This window comes from Corythoichthys intestinalis, chromosome 19 (genome assembly GCF_030265065.1).
Source record: "Corythoichthys intestinalis isolate RoL2023-P3 chromosome 19, ASM3026506v1, whole genome shotgun sequence".
Lineage (NCBI taxonomy): Eukaryota > Metazoa > Chordata > Actinopteri > Syngnathiformes > Syngnathidae > Corythoichthys > Corythoichthys intestinalis.
In genome coordinates this window covers 826,809-847,089 of record NC_080413.1, presented here as the reverse complement: position 1 = coordinate 847,089, position 20,281 = coordinate 826,809, and the positions used below count along the sequence as shown (strand labels likewise).

Sequence of the window (20,281 nt, the reverse complement as noted above, 5' to 3'; positions counted from 1 at the left end):
AATTGGGAGGGTGTGCCTACTGAAGGTATGGCGTCAAATTAGTGGCAGCTACTATTTGTGATGGTCCAAAAACTTTTTGTGCACTTGCAAGAAAACAATTGTGTTTGCAATATAAGTTTTATGCTTGCATAAAAAAATCTTTTTCGTTTGAAATGTTTTCAAGCCTGCAAATTTTTTTTAGGGCAATTTTTTTTTTTTTTTTTTTTTTTTGCGAGTGAAACATTTTATTTGTGGACACCATTTTTTCCCGAGTGCACTTATTTTTCATTTTTGAAAATGCACAATTGTTTTAGGAGCACACGTGTTTTATATATATATATGTATAAACAACATTTTGGGACGAACACTACCATCGAAATCATAAGCGGATTTTAAAGGGGAGACGGGGGGGGCAGGCCCCCTGGTGGCCGAAAAGTTTCATTGCATGTAATTGACTTTCCTTTATATATAAAAGTTGTAAAGCAATAAAACTGCAACAGAAATTAACAAAAAAAAAAAAAATTAATGGGTCTAAATTATTTTTCCAACAGATCATGTGACTAGCAACTTAGATGGTCATTTTCTTTGCATATAATTTTCCCCCAAAAAATAAGAATAGGAGAGGGCAATTATTTTTTTCAGATTATTTTTTTCTTGGATTGAAAATATTTTTTGGGGGGGATTAAAGCAACTTTTTGGGGGAATTAAATGATTTAGACACAATTGTCCTACACATAATATGGCCCAAACACAAAAAGGATTGCTTCAATCAAAGAAAACTTTTTCAATGAAAAACTAAGTGTTTAAATTGTGTTTTTCAATCTCAAATATTTTTTCGCATTCAAAAACGTTGTCCATGATTGAAATTTTTGTTTTTTTGATTGATTTTTCTTTTTGAAAATATATATTTTTTGAAGCAACTTTTTTTTTGATTGAATAATACAGACAAAAATGTCCAAGCCAAAATGTGGCCCAAACACAAATCTACATTACTTCAATCAAGAAAGTTGCTTCAATTAAAAAAAAAAAAAAAAAAGCAAAGAAAACTTGCTTTCACATGCATTTTTTGAGTTTAGAATTTATTTTTGCATTCAAACATTTTTTTTTTTTAATTAAAGCGACTTTTTTTGGTTGAAAATGCATATTTTGATTGAAGCAACTTTTTTTTTTTTTTTTTGATTGAATTATACAGACACGAATCTACCTACATATATGGCTCCGCCCATGGGATACAATTTTTGACTGGAGTAACTACATTGGCACGACACCGTGTACCATATTCAATGAATGACGATCTTGGCGAAAAGTATTGCATAAGCAGCTTGATTTAGAATTCCCCTCAAGTTGATGGGAAACAAAAAACGCTCATTGTCCAATAATTATTATAAATAGGAATAAGCGGCATGGAAAATGAATGAATGAATGAATTCTTGTAAGTTTTTTTTTTTTTTTTTTTTTGCTGACACTGCATTTAGGGGTCATCAACATGCTGTGCCCCCTCCCCTGCCCCAAAAGTCAAACTCCGCCTATGATCGAAATCTAGTTTTGACTCCATTTGACGGTGTCAAGTGTCAATTCGGGTTCCCGCCCTATGTGGGTTGTCCTGACCGAGCGGGTCACGCGGAGGTCTCACTCGGCTTTACTCAGACTCGGGTCCGCCCAAGCATGGATGTGACGGCCGCGTTGTTGCTCCCTCTGAGCTCAAGCTCCGTGCTTGCTTCTGTCCTACTCCTCCTTGCCGCCTATGTGGCCTGGCGGTCGGCCTCCAGTCAGCCGGATCACCTGCGTGCATCGGAGCCTCCGGGGCCCAGGCCGCTACCCTTGCTCGGGAATCTGCTGCACCTGAACTTGCACGCACCGCATCGGACCCTCTTGGAGGTGAGCGACGACGTGCGCGCACACGCATTGGCAGGCTGAAAAGCGCTTTGCAATCCGGATGTAGAAATTACAACTGAGATCATTTTCGGGATTTGCGGCGTCACAATGATTCCCAATAACTATTTTAGGACTGTTAGTCAACTTGATGAGGTAATACGAACAGTGTTTATTTGGAACCTCCAGAAATCACAAAGTTTGCCCGGTGTGATCGTTAAGTGTTGCACTTTTAGACTCTTGCTGCAGCTGCACCCTGTTGCTGTCCTTCCAACACCAAAGAGGTTAAAAATTAGCTAGAAGGACTCATTGATTAAGTTGAGCAGCCCGCGATGCAAACTCTTCCACAAAAGGACACAGACAGAGCATCATTTTCCCTAAACGCACAGTTAATATTTCTACATGTAATGTGATGTGCAGATAATGTATGCATAGCAGCTAAGGGTTGTATTGTTGTAACGATACTAACCCCCCGAAAAAAATTAAAAAATAAACATAAACTTCATAATACTTGACATGACATGGGAAACAGGCCGATCTGTAGGGGGGGGCTATTTTCAAAAACTTAAATTTCAACTGTTTTCAAAACCAAAGCTGCTACCGACCTAAAACCAAAACTGGCACACCTACCTTAGCTATATATCAGTCTCCATGAGCAGCGGCATCAAAGCAGCGGCATCAAAAAATTAAAAGTCGTTTCCTTATAAAATTCCTTATAATTATTTTTTATAAAAGTATAGCCATTTTAAGTTTTTTTTAATATATAAAATTCTCAGATTTTACAATAGATGCACAAAGATCACCAAATGCAGAGATAATCACTTATATTTGCTCAGAAGCATGTGTGAGAGTTTCACTCCCACCGACTTCTAAATAATTGAAGCTGAGTCACAGCCCCCTACGGGCACGCGGGTCGCAGTGAATGAAGGAGCTTTCAGGTCAAGTATTTTGATGTCTATGCCTCAAACTTGATATCGATACTTAAAATTTACCGTATTGGCCCGAGTATAAGACGGCCCTGATTTTAAGACGACCCCCTCTTTTTCAAGACTCAAGTTTGAAAAAAGACGTTTTGAACACCAAATTAATTTTTATACAGAAAATAATTACAGTACATCCGAAACAAATGATTATAACAACATATTTGAGGGAAAAAGCATGTTATTTTGCCACATTCAAATCTTAATATGTGAACATTTAAATATGTAAACTAAAGTACAGACACATTTGTAAATGAATGGCTTCTGGTTTTTGAAGTGTAAATAAACCAATCTATTGTGATAAAACAACAAAATTGCAATAACTGCATTAACCATCAAAGTGAAGTCTAACTGTAACTAGTCTTGAAACAAATCTGAATAAGGAAAAACATTGCAACAACGCAAACTGGTTAAACTAGCTGAGATCTGTCATGACAGAAGATCGCTTCAATGATATCTGGCGCCATCTAGTGTCGTGAATGGGTACAATGTCTAGACCGCGAATATAAAACGACTCTTTTTCAGTCTTATATCAATGCAAAAAACACCGTCTCATATTCGGGCCAATACGGTACTTCGATACTTAGGAAAAAATATTGGATATTGGAGTTTCCATTTCAGGATATAATGATTGGTAAATGATTACAATGAGTATTTTTTAAAAGTTATTTAATAACTTTTATGATAACTGTTAACTCTAAACTCGTGAGAAAAAACAGCAATGGACAGATTTTAATACTTTCCAATGTTCTGTGTCCTTGCCACCCATCGTGACTTACATACTTCTAATGTCCCAGATGTCCAAGAAGTACGGCCCGGTGTTCACCTTCCACATGGGGCCCAAGAAGGTGGTGGTCCTGGCCGGATACCAGACGGTGAAGGAGGCCCTGGTCCAGCACGCTGAAGAATTTGGCGAGCGGGAAGCTTTTAACACCGTTAAGGAGGCCAAGCTGGAGCACGGTAAAAGCACAAGACGCAATTAGAAAGCGGGCAAGAAAGCAAAGTCCCTTTGCGGCTCACCTTAGGAGTCCTTATGACCAATGGCGACACATGGAAGGAAATGCGTCGCTTTGCTCTGAGCAACTTGAGAGACTTCGGGATGGGGAAAAAAGCTTGTGAGGACAAGATCGTCGAAGAGTGTCAGCACCTCTTGGAAGTCTTCAGGAATTTCAAAGGTAATGGTCTTCTTCTATGCCTTCTGATGGTCATCTAATGTCTGCTTTTGCCTTACCGCTTTCAGATGAAGCATTTGATAACCATGGGCCCATCAACTACGCGGTGTCCAACATCATCTGCTCGCTGGTGTTCGGCAGCAGGTTCCGGTACGATGACCCTGCTTTCGTGAGCATGGTGCGGCGCACCGGAAGAAGCGTTGAAATACTGGGCGGTCCATCCTTGCAGGTAAGGAGAGCGCCGTCCACCGGGCGAGAACGCACACGTGTGAAAAAACATTGCTCTCGGACAGTTGTACAACATGTACCCATGGCTGGGTAAGTGGGTCTCGTGGGCGAGAGCGGAGCTTCGCCAATTGGGGGCCGCCAACAGGAAGCGGACCGCCGAACTGATCCGGGGTCTGAAGGACACGCTGGACCCGCGGAGCAGCCGAGGCTTCGTGGACGCCTTTCTTATCCGTCAGCGACAGTTGGAGGTCGCGACACGACCTGAAAAAATGCACCATTTCTATATGGGAAGTTCAATTTTGTTTGGCAGGACTCTGGCAACGTGGGTCACTTCCACGATCCCAACCTGCTGTCGACGGTCTCCAACCTGTTTGTCGCCGGCACGGAAACGACCTCCACCACGCTCAGATGGGCGCTCCTCTTCATGGCCAAGTACCCCCACATTCAAGGTGAGCCTACGCCTCTCAGCTAGAAGACATCACCAATGAAAGTATTTCCTGTACCGGTACAGCACTGAAGTGACGTCATCGTTGTTCAGAGTATGAGGAAATAACACACCGATGGTGCGTAATATGCACTTTTCGAGATTTAGTTTCCAACCACCAGTTGCCCTGTCCGAAATGGCAGTCAGCTATGCACGCCACCGAGGCCACTGATGGGGAAAAAATTATGTGATCCGAATTGAATTAGCACATTATGCCTTATGATAAATTCAATCCGGGTCAAAGGGCGGAATGATGGGGGGAAATATTATGTGATGCCTTAACATTAGCACATTATGGCTTTGTGATGTATGATTGCCTCTGTGACCTAGATTGTAACAACCTCTCCTTGTTTACTCCGCCACTTCGACGATTGTTTTTCACCTTGGGTTCCATAGTTAGGAGGGAATCTCACGAGATAACTTGTTTTGCACCATAGTACGCGCTTGGGTTCCATAGTTAGGAGGGAATCTCACGAGATAACTTAAATAAACATTCTACTCTAGCGTCTGGGAGCCTCAACTGGGAGGGAATCTCATAACCTTACGGGGAGGGAATCTCACGAGTCCAACAATGGGTGGGAATCTCTGGGCAGGTGGTGCGTTTTCGTGGGGGCGGGGATTGGCCACCCGTGCCCCCACGTCGGCGCGCCTATAAGTATCGGGAGATTCCCCAAGCCCCTCGGGAGTCCGGCATAGGATTAACGTACGAAATCGCTCGGCTTTGTTCCTTGGATACTCTGACCCGGGGCGTTGGCTCTCCGCTCATTTGTCAACGGTAAGAGATTTTCATTGTTTAGGAACATCTTGTTGTGCTTTAACGGTAACGCGGGGATTTGAGGATTGACAAACTATATCAAGCGCTATTGTTTCTTGTGTTTTGCTTGTTTTTTGCTTGCCTTTGTGGGATTGTAATCAATAAACTTCATTTATTTGCAATTTCTAATCAATAAACATCGTATATTTTGCAAAGGTGTGCCCGTTGCTGACTCACTGCGAACCCGGATATTTCGGAAAACAGCCACGTTGGTTGCACGCCACTCATTGGGCGATACAGCGCACCCGGTCATCAAAATTGGGAGACAAAATATGATAAGGGTGAAACACTGAATGACAATGGTGTTTTGCTAAACTGGCATACTTGGTTGATGTTGAACCCTCAGAGAAGGTCCAGGAGGAGCTGAAGTGCGTCATCGGAGATCGGCAGGTTCAGGTGGAGGACCGCAAGAACTTGCCCTTTACCGACGCCGTCATCCACGAGACGCAACGACTGGCCGACATCCTTCCCATGTCGCTGCCTCACCGAACCAGCCGAGATATCACTTTTCGGGGCTTCTTCATCCAGAAGGTGCGTTGGCAACGTCATACAGTATTTGACTTTTATTCTGGGTAAATGTTACAAAGCACAAAAAACACAGAATTCTGGCAAAATGGGACAAAAACTTTTTCAAGTAATCGATTAATCTACCAGTTAGTTCATTCGAATAATAGAGTCATCGGTTAGGAACGTTTAATGCGTTGCAGAATCAATTTTAGGATATGTAAAACAAAAGTTTGCTCAGATTGCACTTTCAAAAGTGCAAGAAATGCCAATAAAAAATAAAATTCCCGAGTGTTTTTTTTTTCAGAATATGTAGAATTGCTAGTTAGATGAGTTATGTCATATTCACTGTCGCTACTAGAGGACAGCAAACACTTTCAGAACAAACCATGACAACACCACTCTTAAATTAACGAATCCTCAAAACTGCAGAATTTGATTCGAAGCTTTTTACCAAATTGAATTACTCGAGTTAATCAATCGTTGCAGCACTAGATGACCAATTTTCTAGTTATTGAGGAATATTTGATTTCTCCCGACAGTGGACGACGGTGCATCCCCTCCTGACGTCCGTCCATCAGGATGAGAGCCAATGGGAGAAGCCCGCCTCCTTCCATCCTCAGCACTTCCTGGACCGGGACGGAAAGTTCGTCAAGCCCGATGCTTTCATGCCCTTTTCTGCGGGTGGGTATTGGTCTTGGTTAGGGTCTTGGCCTTGATTTAGTTTTGGGCCGTCTTGGTCTTGTTTTGGTCTCGTTTCATTCTCAGTCTTACTTCCGGTCTCGTTTTGACCTTGGTCCTGCTCCGGTCTCGGTCTTAAGCACAACACTAAATGAAATATTCCCTGAGGGTTGTTGAGTAGCAGAACAAAAAAGACATTTTTTCTAATGGCAGCGCCCTCCGCTGGTCGCCCCGCAGGTCGCAGGGTGTGTCTTGGCGAGAGTCTGGCGCGCATGGAGCTCTTTATCTTCTTCGTCACACTCCTGCAGCACTTCCACTTCCGGCCCCCGGCAGGGGTGCAGGAGGACCGGCTTGACCTGACGTCCTGCGTTGGCTTCACGCTTGGCCCCGCCCAACATCGACTTCGCGCCATTAGCCGGCTCACCGATTAAGGTTGCGCCGGTTCCGTCTGGTGTGTTTTGTTTTCCAATTGTCTCACTTGATCATTTCGAAAACGACTAATAAGCATGCACGACTTTTGCCCAAAATATGGAAATGTAATGCTCACAATAGAATAAAAAAAAAAAAATTAAAATCTAGACAACGGAACGTATTTTGAAAGTGTCTTAATCATGTCACAATGCCGTTGATGTTGATAGATAGTTAGATACATGTCCAAACCTCTTGATCAAATGCATTCTATGCTGCTAGTGTATTTTAGGTGACCCAAAACCAACAAGTGATCTAAAGTTAACAGGAAGTGATCTTGAATTGCCCCAAAAAAAATCAACAGAAAGACTATTGACGGCCTGTTTAAATGGCACTGTATGGGTTATACTTAACAGCTAATTAGAACCTAAAAAGAATATTAAAGTATTAGCTCAAAACTGTTAGCAAGGCAGCTAAAGGTGAACTGCATTAGCTTCAAAGAACAGTGAGGAAAAAAAAAAGTTTCAAATCAATTGTGTGACTTGATTTCTTGAATTGCTCTGCGTCATCTGGTTGGAAACATTAATCATTTGCTTCATATCAAAAGTCAAGAAGGAACCACCACGTGAAATGGCACAATAAAAAGCAGCGTTTGTTGTCCTTTCAACTTTTTTTTTTTCCCCTCAACTTTGTCACGTGTATTTCTGCTGGTTTGCTGACGAGTCGAGCGGAATTCTGGCAGATGCCGTCGCCCTCCTGACATCACCTCGCCTTTTGCTTCCTCTTTTTGGACCTGCCAATAGTACTAGTACTAGTGTCTGTACTCGAGTACTTTCTCTTCAGACCTCCGGAGGGGTGTCGTTGAAGAACCTGGACCTAACGCCCGTAAGGGGAGTTTAAGGGAGGCCAGACCCCCTGGCGGCCGAAAAGTGTCATTACATGTAATTGACTTTGCTATATATAATTTTAAAATTAAAAGGTGGCCAAAAAGTGTCATTGCATGTAATTGACTTTGCTATACATGATTTTAAAATTAAGAGTTTTCCAGTAAAATGTTGTGTATATACATACCTGTCAAGTTGTACGGTTTTGGCATAATTTGTACAAGTGAGCACGGATTTTTATATGTGTACACTGTACATTCAAAAGTTTTTCGTGCATTACGTTTTTTTTTCTCCGTTCAGATTTTGTCACTGTTTCGGCAACGAGACAATGTGCGTTACTATCGTTACTACGTTGGTTGAATGACACGAGAAAAGTCAGAGACACGGAGAGAGAGAAGATCGGTAGTGGGCAGGAGAAAAGAGTGTTGTGACAATGTTGCAAACGCGATGCTAGGCTAGGTGGCTCCAATATTTCCTGACTGTAGCTGACAGCCTACAATTTACGCCCACTTGATGCTACGCTAGATATCACATGCATTTTGAACTAGATGTGAAATGACAGACTCGGCAGCGTTAGTAAACAGCCGCCATCTTAAAGCAGTAGATATCTCAGAAAGGCTCTGTTGTCGTGAACCTTCCTAGCAAACCTAAGTAACTTTTTATCTAAAATACTCCTAAATTGGCAAAATCTTGACTTGAATCTATTTTAAAATGATGAAGCCGTTTTAAAACTTTCACATGTCGAAAGTAGACAGAAGGAAACTAGTGTAAAAACGGGAGCAATTTTAACAACTTTAACGGTTGACATTAACAACAACATTAACTGACTTCCAAACACAGCAAAGGTTATGTTTTTTGTTTTGTTTTTTTGAATGAAAAAAATAACATGAAAGGTAGCACCAGTTACACTGCCAAGTAACTAATTACTCTTACATGCAGGTACTGAGTTACTAACTCCATTAATTTTGGGGAGAAGTAATTTGTAACTGTAATTAATTACTTTTTTTAAAGTAAGATTACCAACACTGGTCACAAAGATGCAGTCTGCAGTATGAAAAGTGACGAAAGCGGAGATTTTATTCTGCCAATTTGTCGCTGAACACAATTTGCCGTCGACTATTGCTGATCACTTCTCAGAATGAGCAAAAAAAAAAAGTTCCCTGACTCTAAGATTGCATCGGTAAATTCATTTTATCAGTTGACCTTTTTCATTTATAATTGGACACACTAACGAACGACCTTCAAGTCAAACTGAATTGCGAGCTGAAGTGTAACCATCAAAAGAATTTGCCAAAACTGCTACGTACAATTATAACAAAAGTCACTGTTAAATTTTAGTAATCATGTTGTAGCTGAAGATATTGATTGATCTTTGATTGCACCAGGTTATACGTGACAATATTACCAATAAATTCATATTATTTTAAAAATTGAGTTTTATTTTTGTTTCATATTGCATGCTATATACAACGTTTTAAGATTAGTCACCAATTTGTAAGGGCATATGTCACTATTTGTAAGATTGCCAACGGCCTCGGGTTGACAGGTGTGTATATAAAAGTTGTCAAGCAGTAAAACAACAAAAATGAATGAAATGATCAAAAAAAGATATTTTTATAATGGGTCAAAATTTGTATGAGCCATATTCCCTTATGTGTGTTATTATTGTGATTTTACTCCTTGCCACTAGGGGATGTCAAACGTTTCTTTCCACTGACCTGGAGTCAGCCCCAGTTCACTTAAAAATGACAGCTAATCATAACACAGGGTTTGGTAGTTAGGAGGGCAAAACCGTTTTTGACCGTGGCTTAGTGCATTGTGCTCGAAAGGAGTACGTTTTTGAGTCTTTTGGTTTGTTACTTTTATATGGATAAAGAGCATTTGAGTTAAGGTACAAGACGCCGCCAAATTAATAAGAGAAATGGACTCGCTTTATAAGCATCGCTTCTTCAGCTGCACTGGGCACACATCATCCCAAAATTATTTTATGAACTGATCATGTGACTAGCGCCTTAGACAGTCATTTGCTTTGCTTAGCCAAAACAACTCGAGGACCGAAGAGCCAAGATGGATATACGTCATTTTTACGAGTAAAACAGTAAAATTTTACATTCAGTACGTGCGTTACGTTATACAATAGAAGAAAAAAAAATTGGGGGGGGGGGGGGACGGGTGAATGGGCCATGTTTTAAAACCTCGTAGATAACTACATCACCAAAATATGGAAATCAAGCAAATCAGTGCAGCGTAGTGGCTCCGCCCAGGGGGTACAATTTTTGACGAGGGTAACTATATCGGCACGACACCGGTGGGCATATCATATTCAGTGGGTGGCAATCTTGGCGAAAAGTATAGCTGTCCTAAGTAGCCTGGGTTAGGGTTAGGGTTTCCCCTCAAGAATGACGGCAAACAAAATAACGCTCATTTTCAACTTATTATTATAAATATTCTTGTACGTTAATTTTATTGATGATACTGCATTTTGGGGTCATCAACATGTTGTGCCCCCCCTCCTCCAAAAGTCAAACTCCGCCTATGACTAAGAATTACATTTTAAAAAAATGAATATAATTACTTACCTTCTTTTTATAGTTGGGTTGAAACAAAAGCGGTTGCGCGACGTCTGTAAACGGGGGTTTCCAGGGTAAATTGGACAAATTAAAAAGTTTGGGGGCTTAATGTGCTATGAATCTGCTATCGCTGCATATAGACATATTGTTCTATCAAACACAACAGTTGTTTTGGCTTAAAATACAACAGTTTATTTTAAACGGGCGCAAGAGCAGAAAGTGCTTTTTCAGCCTTGTTTGTGTTTTCCACCATATCTATTTTTTTAATGACTCTTTTAAACTCTTTTCAATAGAGATTTTAGAGTCAAGTTCATGACCCGTATACAGGTGTTTAGTGGGCTCAACTCCAGGGGGTCACATCGGCCTGCCCCTATCCACCCAAGTTTTGTTTGCAGTGTTTTTTGTTGTTGTTTGCAGTGTATTTTTTTGGTTGCAGTCCCCACCGTTTGTGTGCTGTGCCAGAGCAGTGCCGTCCTCCTACTCCATGCCCCACGAAGACTCGTCCAGAAGTGACTCATTTTTTTATATGGTTGTTTTTATCTATTTTTGTCCAATAAACCTAGTTTGAACCGAAAAGCCTCGTCCAGCCTCCTCTTGCTGTGTCTCAGGGGCGGAACTAACCTCCGGGTGGTTACACTAATTCGGGGTCCCGCCCTATTATGGGTTGTCTTGACCGATCGGGTCACGCGGGGGTCTCATTCGCCTTCACGCAGACTCATCAGACCAGCCCAGCATGGATGTGATGGCCGTGTTGTTATTCCATCTGAACGCCAGCTTTGTGCTGTCCTCTGTGCTGCTCATTCTCGCCGCCTTTGTAGCCTGGCGGTCGTCCTCTAGTCGGCCGGATCCCCGGTGTGCATCGGAGCCTCCGGGGCCCAGGCCGCTACCCTTGCTCGGGAATCTGCTGCACCTAAACTTGCGCGCACCGCATCGGACCCTCTTGGAGGTGAGCGACGCGCGCAAGCATTGGCAGGCTGAAATGCACTTTGTAATCAGGATGTAGAAATTTCAACTGCAATCATTTTTTTTCGGGAATTGCTGCGTCACAATGATTCCCAATCACTATTTTAGGAAGTCAACTTTCTTGATGAGGTAGTGGGAACAGCGTTTATTTGGAACACCCAGAAGCAACCTGCAGGTTTGCGATCATTAAGTGTTGCACTTTTAGACTCAGTTGCACTCAACTGGTGTCCTTCCAACACCAAAGAGGTTAAAAATGAGCAACAAGGACGCACAAATTAAGTTAAACAATCCGCGAGTTCACTATACAATGATCGGTAAATGATTACCATGAGGTTGTATTTAAGTTGCAAGTTATCAAATAACTTTTATGCTAACTCTTAACTCTAAACTCGTGAGAAAAAAATAGCAACGGCCAGGTTTGAATTCTTTCCAATTTTCTGTGTACTCACCAACGTTACATATCTTCTAATGCCACCCCTCCTTACACCAACTTGAAAATTAACCTATCCAATGAACCTACTCGAATTGACAATATTGCGTAGTGCCATGGCAATCAATGACTTTTGGGAAGATATATACAGTAAGTGAAAAAACGGACAAAAGCAAAAAAACAAAAACATAACGGAAAATAAAAGCTCATGTAATGTGACTATGCAACTCTACCATGCTAGACTGTGCGTCCCGGGCTGTAGGGGGACCTGTATTGATAAGCATATGCTTTTTCCCGTCTTCCTTTGTCCGTCATCGGTCTTTTCGGGCAAATTATTCCATATTTTGTGACTGTCAAGGATACCGATGATGATGACAATAAATATTTCATTCATTCATTCAATGTCCAAGATGTCCAAGAAGTACGGCCCGGTGTTTACCTTCCACATGGGTCCCAAGAAGGTGGTGGTCCTGGCCGGATACCAGACGGTGAAGGAGGCCCTGGTCCAGCACGCTGAAGAATTTGGCGAGCGGGAACCTTTTAACACCGTGAAGGAAGCCAAGCTGGAGCATGGTAAAAACACAAAATGAGAAAGTTGGCGTTGCACCGATAGCATTTTTTTGGCTCCCGATTACGATAGTCGGCTGTGTGGTATCGGCTGATGCTGATACTGTAGCACGTTTTATGGGTAAAATGACCATACTCAATGCCTTCATACTCACTTGACTCTAATTGCTATCATGGCTTGGTCAGACAGAGCTATTTACCCAGTGGCTGCCATTGCTAGATTTCCGATCCGTGCCGTATCAATATTGGTGGGACACTATTAGAAAGCACGCAGGAAAGTGACTATAAATTGCGGCTCGCCCGAGGTATCGTATGGAACAACGGCGACTCGTGGAAGGAGATGCGTCGCTTCACTTTGAGCAACCTGAAAGACTTTGGGATGGGAAAGAAAGCGTGCGAGGACAAGATCATTGAAGAATCTCAGCACCTCTTGGAAGTCTTCAGGAACTTCAGAGGTAACCCAGTCACGTCATCTTCCGTGGTGCCTAAAATGACTCAGGGTGGTGTCCCTTCTGGTTTCAGGCGAAGCGTTCGATACCCAGCAGGCGATCAACCACGCCGTATCCAACATCATCTGTTCGCTGGTGTTCGGCAGCAGGTTCCGGTATGACGACCCCGCTTTCAGGGCCATGGTGTGGCGCAACAGCAGAGCCATTCAGATAGTGAGTGGTCCATCCTTACAGGTAAGTAGAGCGAGCGGCCGTCCACCGAGCCTGACCGCGCACGCGTGAAAACGTTGCTCTCGTCCAGTTGTACAACATGTACCCGTGGCTGGGCAAGTGGATCTCCTGGGCGAGAGAGGAGCTCCGCCGACTAGAGACGGCCAACAGGAAGCAGGCCGCCGAACTGATCCGGGGTCTGAAGGACACGCTGGACCCGCGGAGCAGCCGAGGCTTCGTGGACGCTTTTCTCATCCGTCAGCGACAGTTGGAGGTCCCGAACTGACCTGAAAGAATTCACCATTACCATATGGGAAGTTCAATTTTGTTTGGCAGGACTCTGGCGACGTGGGTCACTACCACGATCCCAACCTGCTGATGACCGTCTCCCACTTGTTCGCCGCCGGCACGGAAACGACCTCCACCACGCTCAGATGGGCGCTCCTTTTCATGGCCACGTACCCCCACATTCAAGGTATGCCCACGCTTCCGAGCTAGATGATATCACCAACAAAAACTATTGCCTGTTGTGGTAACGGTACGGCACTAACAGTGGCGGACTTGGCAATTTTGGGGGCTAAGGCGAACATATCCAGGGGCCCTCTTCATGGTTCAGGGGTTAAAAAGGTGAGAAGGGTGTAGAGGAAATATGTTCCGGTACACTAGGGCTGTCCTAAACAACAAATTTTCTCCTGATTAGTCAGCCGACTAGTTTTACGATTAACCAACTAATCTAATAATTTTCTTTTTTTTACTAATTTAACAATGAAATTTTTTGCTAACACTTATTTTTTCACAAAACCATTTTGGAACACCTAAATTTTTATTGAAGTACAAATAATCATGTAAATAACAATAATTATTCACAAATAAACAATGAGGTTAAATGCTGATAGCATTTACGAGTGCAAAAGAATGGAAAGTACACAGATTCAGAACACTGACTTTTCCTTTCCAACATTATCCAAAACAATTCTTAAAAAAAAAAAAAAAATCTAGCATTATTATTATAGTATACTACTATATATAATAATTATAATAATTATTCATTGCCAATCATATTTGTCATAAAGAGTGACATTTGAAAGCTATTCTTAGTGTAGAATCTGTATTCTGTAGTATTTACTCAACATATTAGAATATTAATTCTGAAGTATATGGGATTAACTCCAGAAATCGTTATCTATATGACGAACATGACATGCTCTTATTTTGAAATGTTCACCGGAGGTACGTTCGCTAAACCGCTAACCGAAAGCTTTACACTCCGTAAAAAAACATTCTTCGTCATTGCTTGTGGTGTCACTAATAGATTGAATTTTTTTTCGTTAGCAAATGCTTTTAACCAGCTGTTGAGTGTTATTGTATGACTGATTGATACTGTACTGCATTGTTTCACCACAGGGTGTGCTGTCATGTATTTTATGTTTGGTGTGAAGAAGAAAGTTAAAAGAGGCATTAGCGGCCTGTTCTCAACTTCTCCCACACTACACTTTGGCTCTCATGGAGATCACGTTCGCTCATGTGTTCGAAATAATCAATAGCTGACGTGCAAAGTAGCGAGTGAGCTGTAAAAACAGCGAGCTTAGTGGCGTGAAAAACGCGGAAGAACTAAGTGAAGGTAAAGTGTAAAATGTAAAGTAGATTTGTTCAACATTAAACTGCTATCAATAACGGGGAGATTACTTCGACGAAGGAGCGCTAATCGACACAACAGCGATGGTCAGAATAAAGAGCTAAATACATGATATCGGTGCAAGACTGAACACCACAATGGCCTTTAGCTGAATTAACGTAATGGGGACCCTCAGAGAAGGTCCAGGAGGAGCTGAAGCGTGTCATCGGAGATCGGCAGGTCCAGGTGGAGGACCGGAAGAACTTGCCCTTTACCAATGCCGTCATCCACGAGACGCAACGAGTGGCCGACATCGTTCCCATGTCGCTGCCTCACCGGACCAGCCGGGACGTCGCCTTCCGGGGCTTCTTCATCCAAAAGGTGTGTTGGAAAATTCATACAGTATTTGACCTTCTTCTGTGGATGAAAGCACAAAAGCCACTTTTTTTTTTAAAAACCTGTCCTGTTCAGCTGTTTGACACGGAGAATTGATGTCTAAGTGCCCAATTGCTCTGAACAGTTTTAATGTTTCACATTGAGAGTATGACATACTCCCATTGTGATCATTCAACATACCTTGTTTATTATGACAAAGCAGTGAACAGGAATGGGGTTATGTTGGAACAGAAGAAAAGAAACAAACAACAAGAAATACATTGAACGTCTACATTAACTACTAATATGTTGGTGCTATCGTCAGCTAGATGTATTTGCGGTTGACACCATGTGGGGGGCCTGTTGAGCGGGCGAATGGGGCCTGGGGGTGGGGGAGTCTATAAACTAAGTGATTGAACAGCGTAGAGTGTACACAAATTAGCTCTGTGATCTAGAACCCAGTAATCATGTGAATCCCTTGTGAGTGTAAGCCCGTTGGCGACCGACCCTACGCCGCCCCATCGCCAATCCCGGCACCGGTACCCCCCACCCGAGCACGCCCTATCACATCCAGTCGCATGCAAGCCCCACAAAGCACGCACCAAGCACACAAAAGCCACTTTTTGGCAAAAATGTAGTCCAATTTTCACCAGAATTTCACCGAAAAACTTTCCCATATATTTTCAAGCTTCGTCAGCTTCAATGCACTCCTAATGATATTCAGCTGGGACCCGCAAAAAAATCTCTTGTGGTCATGATTTTTGACCCCCCTTCCAAAAAAGTCATATTGTCCCAAAATATACAGAAAGCGTGTCCCAAAATAATCAGAAAGTGACCCAAAATCAACAGGAAGTGCCCTGGGAATGCCTCAAAATCAACAAGATGTAAGCTATGATCAGGGAGTGAAAATATCCTAAACATGTAGTTCTTGACCTTGATTTTTTTTCTGACAGTGGACGACGGTGTACCCGCTCCTCACGTCCGTCCATCAGGACGAGAGCCAATGGGAGAAGCCCGCCTCCTTCCATCCTCAGCATTTCCTGGACCGGGACGGAAAGTTCGTCAAACCCGACGCTTTCATGCCCTTTTCCGCCGGTGGGTTTCAGTCTCAGTCTAGCTTCAGTTTTGGTCCTGCTTTGGTCCCAGTTTCACTCTTGACTCCTAAAAGTCTAATTTTAGCGATTCCTGATTTCAAGCAAGTTTGGCTTAGGTCCCGAGCAGTTATATGTTTATTAATTCAAACTATAATTCTGGCAACTTCATAGTGAATATGTTTTTGTTTTATTAGAACAACACCAAATTATTACAGGGTGGCTGAAGCCCCCCTAAACAACGCCTAACTACGCCACTGGTCTTGAGGACAACACGGAATGGAATATTCCTTAGGATTGTGTTTGTGAAAATGTTTCTAAGGGCAGCACCCTCCACTTAGCGACTCCAAAAGTGTCTCGGTCCATGGTCTCGAGCACAACAGTAAATGGAATATTTCTGAGGTTTGTCGAGTGGCAGAACAAAAAAGACATTTTTGCTTACGGCAGCGCTCTCTGCTGGTCGCCCCATAGGTCGCAGGGCGTGTCCGGGCGAGAGTCTGACGCGCATGGAGCTCTTCATCTTCTTCGTCACGCTCCTACAGCACTTCCGCTTCCGGCCCCCGGCGGGGATGCCGGAGGACCGGTTGGAGCTCACGCCCTGCGTGGGCTTCACGCCCGCCCCCCATAAACTTCGCGCCATTACCCGGCTGACCGGCTAACGTTGCGTCGGCTCTGTCTGGTGCGTTGTGTGTGTGTTTTTTGGTTTTTTTTGTAATTGCCTTACCTGTTCATTTAAAAAACAACGACTGATAAGCACGCATGTCTTTGGCCCAAAATGTGGAAATGTAATGCTCACAATAGAATAAAAAACATGAATCACAATAAAGACAATGGAACACATTTTGAAAGTCTCTTTATCATGTTTCAATGCAGTTGATGGTGATAAATACACGTCCATTCCTCTTGATCAAATGCATGCGACACTGCTGGCCAAAAGTATTGGCACCTGTACAATTCAGTCAGATAATGCTCAATTTCTCCCAGAAAATGATTGCAATTACAAATGCTTGGGTAGCAATATCTTCATTGATTTTGCTTGCAATGAAAAAACACAAAAGAGAATGGGGAAAAAAAAAAAAATATATATTAAATCATGATAATATGACACAAAACTCCAAAAATGGGCCGGACAAAAGTATTGGCACCCTCAGCCTACTACTTTGTAGCACAACCTTTAGACAAAATAACTGCGAACAACTGCTTCCGGTATCCATTCTTCTTTGGCCAACTGCTCCAGGTCTCTTTGAAGATCTCTCCAAAGGTGTTCTATGGGATTCAAGTCTGGACTCATTGCTGGTCTCCAGTGCTTCCTCTCATATCATTTTTGAAGTGTGTTTTGGGTCATTGTCCTGCTGGAAGACCCATTACCTCTGAGGGAGACCCAGCTTTCTCACATTATGCAGCAAAATTTGTTAATAGTCTTCAGACTTCATAATGCCATGCACACGGTCAAGCAGTCCAGTGCCAGAGGAAGCAAAGCAACCCCTAAACATAAGGGAACCTCTGCCATGTTTGACCGTAGGGACCGTGTTCCTTTTTTTGAAGGCCTGTTTTTTTCGTGTTAGCTCTATGTTGATGCATTTTCCCAAAAAGCTCTACTTTTGTCTCATCTGACCAGAGAACATTCTTCAAAAACTTTTTGGGCTTTCTCAGCTAAGTTTTTTTTTTTTTTTGCAAACTACACCCTGGCTTTTTTATGTATCTGGGTCAGAAGTAAGGTCTTCCTGGGTATTCTACCATAGAGTCCCTTTTCATTCAGATGCCGACGGATAGCACGGGTTGACACGGTTGTACCCTCGGACTGCGGGACAGATTGAACTTGTTTGTATGTTAGTCGAGGTTCTTTTTCAACCATCCGCACAATATTTCGTTGAAATCTCTCATCGATTTTTCTTTTCCATCCACGTGTAGGGAGGTTAGCCAGAGTGCCGTGGGCTTTACACTTATTAATGAAAGTGCACACGGTAGGCACATTCAGGTCTTTGGAGATGGACTTTTAGCCTTGAGATTGCCCATGCTTTCTCACAATTTTGCTTCTCAAGGCCCTTCTTTTCTCCATACTCAATGTGGTACACACAAGGACACAAGACAGATATTTAATCAATTTTAATCAATTTTAACTGGCTGCAAGTGTGATTTATTGCCACTGTAGGCGCACTATCCTATTCCCCTCACTATCCACTCGCTCTCGCTATATGATTGGCCGAAGAGTCGAAATGGTCTCCCGTGATTGGCCGAAGAGTCGAAATGCCCTCCCGTGAAATGCCTGTTTAAAATGTTCCCGTTGTTACTTCTTGCGTTCGCTTAAAAGTGCTAATTTAAAAAGGAAAATCGATGGATGATACTACACACAGAGCGTATTATTAACAAATGCTAAAGTTGTATATTCATTCCGAGAATAAGGAACGTCACTGACAAGCGCAGGCCCCCGCGAGTGGATAGTGAGGGGAATAGGATAGTGAGCCTACACCACCACCTGTTATGTGCCACAGGTAAGTAACAGGTGCTGTTAATTACACAAATTAGAGAAGTATCACATGATTTTTCAAAAAGTGCCAATACTTTTGTCTGGTCCATTTTTGGATTTTTGTGTAATGATTTCATTTTTTCCCCATTCTGTGTTTTTTCATTGCAAGCAAAATAAATGAAGATATTGCTTCCATTTGCTGGGAGAAATTATGAGCATTATCTGACAGAATTGCAAGGGTGCCAACACGTTTGGCCAGCAGTGTATTTGTGAACACCCTTTTTTGTCCGAGAGCAATTATTTTGAATGGTTAAAAATATACAATTGTTTTGAGAGCATAAATGATTTTTATCGACACAGAATGTTAGGACAGACCTATCGAAATCTAGTTTTGAATCCATTTGACGCATAGGCGGAGCTTGACTTTTGGCCAGGGGGGCACAACATGTTGAGGACCCCAAAACGCAGTGTCAGCAGTAATAACTTCCAAGAATATTTATATTCATAAATTGAAAATTAGCGTTTTTTGTTTCCCATCATTCTTGAGGGGAATTCTAAATCCGGCTGCTTAGCACAGCTGTACTTTTTGCCAAGATCGTCATCCACTGAATATGGTACGCCCGCCGGTGTCGTGCCAATGTAGTTACCCCAATCAAAAATTGTATCCCCTGGGATAAAAAAAAAGTCACTTCAATCAAAAAAAATGTGAATGCAAAAATAAATTTGAAACTAAAAAAAAAAAAGCATTTGAAAGCTATTTTTCTTAGATTTTTTTTGTTTTTTGATCGAAGTCTATTTTTTATTGTAGCAACTTTTTTGATTGAAGTAATGTTGTTTTGCGTTTGGGCCACATTTTGGCTTGGAAATTTGTGTCTTTATTATTCAATCAAAAAATAAGTTGCTTCAAACAAAACATATATATTTTCAAAAGAAAAACCATTTCAATCAAGAAAAAGAAAAAATTCAATCATAGAAAACATTTTGATTGCAAAAAATATATTTGAGACTCAAACATTTGCATTCGAACACTTAATTTTTCATTAAAAAAGTTTTCTTAGATTTTAGCAATCCTTTTTGTGTGACATTTGTGTCGAAATTATTAAATCCCCCCAAAAAGGTGCTTCAATTAAAAAAAAAAAATTAAAAAAAAAAGAGTTTTCAAACTAAGAAAAAAACATTTGAAAAATAAAATTGCCCTCCCCTATTTTTTCTTAAAATAATATGCAAAGCAAATGACCATCTAAGGTGCTCGTCACACGATCTGTTCGAAAAATCATTTTGACCCATTATAAAAATACCTTTTTTGTTCATTTCATTCATTTTTGTTGTTTGTTTTATTGCTTTACAACTATTATATATTTAGGAAAGTCTTTTAAATGCATTGACACTTTTCTGCGCGGGGGGCTGGACCCCCCTTAAACTCCGTTTATAATTTGACGGTGTCAAGTTTTTGACCGGGGCTAATTCGGGGTCCCGCCCTGTTGTGGGTTGTCCTGACCGAGTGGGTCACGCGGGGGTCTCATTCGCCTCCACTAAAA

General features: G+C 42.1%; 2 protein-coding genes across 3 annotated transcripts; both read left to right on the top strand.

The window, feature by feature from the left end:
- Positions 1 to 1,469: 1,469 nt before the first annotated feature.
- Positions 1,470 to 17,106, top strand: LOC130907618 (cytochrome P450 2K1-like). Its single transcript, XM_057822915.1, has 15 exons — positions 1,470 to 1,857; positions 3,629 to 3,791; positions 3,857 to 4,006; positions 4,072 to 4,232; positions 4,297 to 4,479; positions 7,147 to 7,160; positions 11,351 to 11,522; positions 12,380 to 12,542; positions 12,842 to 12,991; positions 13,059 to 13,219; positions 13,287 to 13,469; positions 13,532 to 13,670; positions 15,007 to 15,191; positions 16,139 to 16,280; positions 16,748 to 17,106. Exons 1-15 carry the CDS (start codon positions 1,645 to 1,647, stop codon positions 16,933 to 16,935), a joined length of 2,367 nt encoding a protein of 788 aa, XP_057678898.1. The 5' UTR covers positions 1,470 to 1,644; the 3' UTR covers positions 16,936 to 17,106.
- LOC130907617 (cytochrome P450 2K1-like) lies at positions 4,693 to 8,162 on the top strand. Of its 2 annotated transcripts, XM_057822914.1 has the most exons (4): positions 4,693 to 5,777; positions 5,881 to 6,060; positions 6,576 to 6,717; positions 6,952 to 8,162. In XM_057822914.1, the coding sequence occupies exons 2-4, from the start codon at positions 6,001 to 6,003 to the stop codon at positions 7,143 to 7,145; spliced, it is 396 nt and encodes a 131-aa protein (XP_057678897.1). In that variant the 5' UTR covers positions 4,693 to 5,777; positions 5,881 to 6,000; the 3' UTR covers positions 7,146 to 8,162. The 2 variants fall into 2 exon arrangements, with proteins under 2 accessions (XP_057678897.1, XP_057678896.1); XM_057822913.1 differs by lacking the exon at positions 4,693 to 5,777 and having other exon boundaries at positions 5,821 to 6,060.
- Positions 17,107 to 20,281: the final 3,175 nt, after the last annotated feature.

Coding starts and splice junctions, on each gene's coding strand:
- LOC130907618 (XM_057822915.1), top strand. CDS start 1,645: ATGGATGTGACGGCCGCGTTGTTGCTCCCTCTGAGCTCAAGCTCCGTG. Junction 3,792..3,856: donor GGAGGCCAAGCTGGAGCACG/GTAAAAGCACAA, acceptor GGCTCACCTTAG/GAGTCCTTATGACCAATGGC. Junction 13,220..13,286: donor TGAGTGGTCCATCCTTACAG/GTAAGTAGAGCG, acceptor GCTCTCGTCCAG/TTGTACAACATGTACCCGTG.
- LOC130907617 (XM_057822914.1), top strand. CDS start 6,001: ATGTCGCTGCCTCACCGAACCAGCCGAGATATCACTTTTCGGGGCTTC. Junction 6,061..6,575: donor GGGGCTTCTTCATCCAGAAG/GTGCGTTGGCAA, acceptor TTCTCCCGACAG/TGGACGACGGTGCATCCCCT. Junction 6,718..6,951: donor TTTCATGCCCTTTTCTGCGG/GTGGGTATTGGT, acceptor GTCGCCCCGCAG/GTCGCAGGGTGTGTCTTGGC.